We start from the raw sequence: 5,545 nt of genomic DNA on the forward strand, positions 1-5,545 counted from the left end.
GCATAGTGGCTAAAGCACTTGACTGCTAACCAGAAGGCTGGTGGTTCAAACCCACCGGCCACTCCTCGGAAGGAAGGTTGGGCAATCCTACTTCCTTAGTGATACTGCCTCGGAAACCCAAGGAGGGGTCGGAAACCCAAGGAGGGGTCGCTATGAGTCGGGGCCGACTCGATGGCACATAACAACAACAACAAATAGGGAATGTTGTCTGAGGGCTCAGCCCTCTCTGTTCCCTAACATTTGTTTTTCAATAGGGTCTTTCTTCCTCACTTGACTGCCTCTATGAAGCAGGAGCCATAAGTCTTCGTCTCTTGCAAATGCAGAAACCAGAAAGAGACAGAAAGATTCTAGACTTTTAGGGCCAGAAGGGATCTGAAAGGGCATTTCCAATTTGGGGAGGGAAAAGACCCCTCCTAGGTCACCTGTTTGGTGACTTGCTTAGTCAGGGGCAGAGGCCAGACTGAATCTAGGCCTCCTGACTCCCAGGTTATATTCCTTTAGCTGCACCATATTGCCATGAAGGACCTGCCACTTCTCAAAGCCAGGGACCCAGAGACACCTATGTTCCCAACTACTAGTTACTTCTAAGACAAATACAAAACTTTCCATCTTTTTTGCCGGGAAATGCCCCTCACTGAGGGCTGGGGCTCACCTGGGGAACCCACTTGGGAGACACAAAGCTGGTAGCTTCTATAACGGGGAGTCCCACCTCAGAAAGCATGTCTATCAGCTTAATTTTCACTGGAGTAGGTACAATATTCTGTAACAGAGAGAGAAACATCAGAAAAAAGACAGGTCAGTAAAGTTGGGGTTAAAAATGGCCTCAGAATATAGTGCCTGTCAGTTCAAAGCCTCTAAGCCATACACTACAGCAAGCACCTCACTGTCTCCTCAATTTCTTAGCAGTAACATGCAGTCACATGGAATTCCTGCCAACAGTGTGGCTCGAGGCCTGTCTTCAAGTTCAACTGATAGCATTTTGTAGCAGAGGGAGCTTCTCACCTGAAAAAGAGTTAATATTCTCATAGAAATAATCTTTTTCTGCCATACAGACCTTTCCTTAACTGTGTGTTAATTTATGGCTCAGCATAATCAAATTGAGAGCTGTGGCCTCAAAGGGCAAAGACAGGACCTAACCTCTGGGTTCTCTGGAATGTCACTCCCAAAGTCTCCCATCTTTCTCTTTTCCCTTTCCCCCTTTGCTGGGACCTCATCTTCACACGTTTAGGCTATGGGTTCTCTCTCTCCCTCCTCAACCACATCCAGTCACCCACCAGTCTTTCTAAATCTACCACCATTCGCCTGAGTATAATGTGGCAAAAGAGGTCTAGCTGATCTCAGCACCTCCTAAGACCTCACTCCCCCAACTCACGCCACACAGGGATCCTCCTAAAAGGCAGTCTGTGGTCATGCTCTTGGGCTCAAAGCCTTTCAGGACTCCCTAGTACCTGCAGGATCAAGTCAAACTTCCTAAGAACTCCAGGTCCTTCTCACCAGGTCATCACACCCTCTCTGTCTGTCCCCAATTTCCTTCCCATTGTTTTAACTTAATCCATTCCACAAATAAGTTTTGAGAGACCTTCGTGTTCTAGGCATTGTGTTAGGTGCTGGGAATACAGAAGTGAGCAGAACAGACATGGTTCTGCCCTCATGGGGCTGACAGTTCATTGTTTCCAACAATCTATGCTGGTTATGTTTAAACTGTTAAATCTATGCTGGTCATGATGAGATGTTTCAAAAAAAAGAAAAGTTTTTATTTAAAAAATAATTCATATATGATCATTTCAGAAAAACATGCCCAAAACAAGAAAAGCATCTTAAAATCTCCTAAAGACAGGGGGAAGGGAGAGTTTTTGTTTTGGGGGCTCTGAGTTTGTGCTAAATCTGTTGCCGTGGAGTAGATCCCAACTCATACTACAGGACAGCTTGTTACAAAGTTGGCACTCATTAAAACATTATTGAAACAACATGAAGGGCATAGCTCCCAGAGGAAAGTAATTACTGGGTGTGGGGAGACATAGTCTTGAACATTGTGTGTAGGGGGAGACTCTGTTCTATCATAAGCTGGGTGATGACAAGGAGAATAGGCCTGAGGGGAGATGACAACCGTACAAGACATTAAAAAAAAAAACCATAAGGTTTCCAAGGATGTAATCTTTACAGAAACGGACTGCCACGTCTTCCTCTTGCAGAGCAGTTGGTGGGTTTGAACTGCCAATTTAGAATGTTTTGGATGAGGAGAGCGATTGTGGTGGCACAACATAAAAAACATCATCAAGGCCACTGAGTTGCACGTGTGCAAGTTACTGTGTTGGCAGATGTTTTGGTGTGTATATTTACACCACTGTAAAGAGAAAAACAAAAACCAAAACCTCCCACAGAACACTATTCACACTTTGGTATGTAACTTTCTAGGTCTGTGCAGTCCAATGTAACAGCCACTAGCCATCTGTGGTTATTTAAATTGAAATCCATTGAAATAAAAAAAAAAAATGAAAATGCAGTTTCTAATCTACACATGCCACATTTCAAGTGCTCAACAGGTACATGTGCCCGGTGGCTACCAGCTGGGCAGTGCAGGGCTGGAACACTTTCATTATGGCAGTTCTATCGGGCAATGCTGAGCCTTCTCCCACACATATATTAACTTTTTTGTTTCTTACACAACTAAAATTTATATATATACTTACTGTTTTATAACCTGCCTGAGAAACTTAATATGCAACTGCATTATTAACAGCTTCACAATGTTCCACTTTATGAAAAGTCTATAATGTATTTGACCTAACCCTCCCCACACTGAACATCTGAGTTGTTTCTAACTGTTCTGTTACTAAGCAGCAGGGTAGTGAGGAACATCCCTAATGCATCTGTGTATGGGGCTATCAGGACTTCCTCTGGATAAATTCTCCTTTCTGGAACTTCTAGATCAAAAGGTGCACCCACTTTCCAGTTGTATACATTTTCCCATACACTTTGCTGATGCCCTACACCTGAAATGCTTTTTCCTCACTCTACCTATTCAAACCCTATCCTTCTTCACCTACATTCTGTACTCCCATAGCACTACCCTCCAACCCGCTAGCCTGGGCCTTGGGATGGACCTGGTGACACCATACACGTTGCATGGCTGTCTTATATCCTCTGTCATAGGTGCCTGCCTGGCCTCCCCAACCCCACCCTAAGTTCTTCCAAAGTAGTGATCCTGTCCTGCATAGCTCTGTCCATTTCTGCTGCACTACACCTACCACATGGACATGCAAAGCGGATGCTTCAAAAGCCTCTTTTGGTTTTATTCCATTTTTACCTTTTCATTTTGTAGTCCATCTCGGGGACCAACTTCCACAATTTTCACCTGCTTTGGGAGAGTGCTCACAGCTGAGGTGCTGACCTTCAGTTTAAAAGAGGAAACAAAAGTAACAGGAAGTGACTGTCATATTTCTCTAAGGAACACGAATCTGGAAGACTAGCTCCCTCTTCACCAATACTGAGACAAGAAACACTATTTCTCACCAGTGTAATTCACATTTGGTAATTTAAAATTAAGAATAAAGAGTATGTCACTCTAGAAACAGGAATGAGTGGGACAGCCGTGCTCCCAGTACAGGTTGCCCTGGAACTGAGATTCATATTTCCAAATGCTGGTGGAGGAGGTGTGACAGCTCCATTGCACCTCTTGTAAGCATCTAAAACTCAGCAGACCCCAAAACCGACTCTTCAATTTCTACCAAACCCCAGTCTGACTCCACTGAGTCTCCACTGAGTGACTCAGTAACAGCCATCACCTTGCACCTCATTGCTTAAGCCACACACCTGCCTCCTCCCCTTCCCTCATTCACTGTGACCTATAAAGTTCGACATGATTCAGCTTCCGCCCACCTCAGCTACCTTATCACTTGCTCCTACTGCTCACTCCTTCCTCCCGTGGGGTCTCCTTTCTCCCACAGCAGGGCCTCTATGTACTGTGCCCACTGCCTGGAATGCTTCTCACATGCATCTTCTTATCTGTTTCCTCTTGTCCTTCAGTCTCAGAGGGGTCTCCTCTGACTGCCCTTGAAAAGCAGCTCCTGCCTGATTATTCTCTATTTCAGGACAGTTAACATGCTCAGCTGCTACCAGGAAGTTTGGAGGTTCAAGTCCATTCAGAGGTGCCTTGGAAGAAAGGCCTGGTGATCTACTTTAGAAAAATCAGCCATTGAAGACCCTATGGCGCACAGTTCTATTCTGACACAAATGGGGTCTCCATGACTTGGAATTGACTTAGTGGCAACTTTTTTTTTTTTCCAAATGAATCAGCTGGAATTTGAACAACTCACTTGAACTAGCCTTGGTTTTAGCCAGCAAAGTTTCCTAGAGACCAGGGTGTTGGCCCATTGAATTTCATGAAGTTACCAACTAAGTTGCAAGATCACTGCAATGTGAATCTCCTGCCAACAGGGATGTTCAGCCTCTGCTGGTACATTACCCTAGAATTATCCCACTGAAATGTAAGCTTCATTCTGAAGGCAGGGATCTTGTTTTATTCACTGCTGTGTCTCCAAGGCCCTGGGACACTATAGGGGTTCAAAAAATACCTACTGAATATTGTTGAGAGAGGTAACATCTACTTCCAAGTTCTTTTTATCTGATTAGAATAAACTCATTTCCTCCTTTCCCATAACAGCCCATCATATAACAACAAAAAAAGAGACAACTCCTATTTATCAGGCACTTAATATTTATCATATAAACCTTATCATCCTCTCAACAACTTTTTCAGATAGGAACTAGTGTAATCCCTATTTTACTATGAGTCTGTGAGGAATCTGAGGCTCAAAGAGATAAAGTAACTTCCTAAGGTCTCAGGGCTAGCAAGGCACTAAGCCAAAATCAGGACCTGGCAGCACTGCTCTGAGTGCTCCTAACTCCTAGGCCATGCGGCCTCTCTGCTACCCTTCAGTCCCCTAGCCTTCTGTTCCGTAAACTACCCAGTTCCTGCCCTCTGTATTTCTGCTTAGAGATGATCCTCCCTGAACACACAAGTCTTATGCCACAGTGTCCTATGCTATGGTGTACCAACATCATCATCAACAGTGACTATCAACTAAAGCCCAGTATTACCTACAGGTGTCAGTACCTCGTTTAATCCTAACAACCTTATGTGGCAGGGACTATCATTATCCCAACTCAATGGAGGAATAAACAGGGCCTTAGAAAGATGACCCAAAATCACAGCTAGGAAGTGACTTGAATCCAGGTCTGGTTCTAATACCAAGATTATGCTAGTACCCCCATGGGGAACCTATCACCACCCATCTCATTAAACAGGAATTTTTTTTTTTTAAAGTACACTGATACCCACCATCTCGTGATTTTCTATAACTCTTCAAGATGGAATTGTCAGCCATCCCATTACTAGGTATATACCCTAAAGAAGTGAGAGCCATAACAAGAACAGATATATGCACGCCGATGTTCATCGCAGCACTATTTACAATAGCCAAAACTTGGAAACAACCTAGATGTCCAACAACTGAGGAATGGATAACCAAACTTTGGTACATTC

At 44.1% G+C, this 5,545-nt stretch overlaps 1 protein-coding gene across 1 annotated transcript in view; it reads right to left on the reverse strand.

The window, feature by feature from the left end:
* HMGCL (3-hydroxy-3-methylglutaryl-CoA lyase) overlaps positions 1–5,545 on the reverse strand; it is a 22,513-nt gene that overhangs the window by 14,869 nt on the left and 2,099 nt on the right. The window contains exons 2-3 of the mRNA XM_007935873.1: positions 3,308–3,391; positions 653–760 (exon numbers count right to left, since the gene is read on the reverse strand). Coding sequence (XP_007934064.1) covers positions 653–760; positions 3,308–3,391 — 192 coding nt within the window. The remainder of the gene's footprint in view (positions 1–652; positions 761–3,307; positions 3,392–5,545) is intronic.

This window comes from Orycteropus afer, unplaced genomic scaffold (assembly GCF_000298275.1).
Source record: "Orycteropus afer afer isolate SDZICR_OR568_19922 unplaced genomic scaffold, OryAfe1.0 scaffold00031, whole genome shotgun sequence".
Classification (NCBI taxonomy): Eukaryota; Metazoa; Chordata; class Mammalia; order Tubulidentata; family Orycteropodidae; genus Orycteropus; species Orycteropus afer.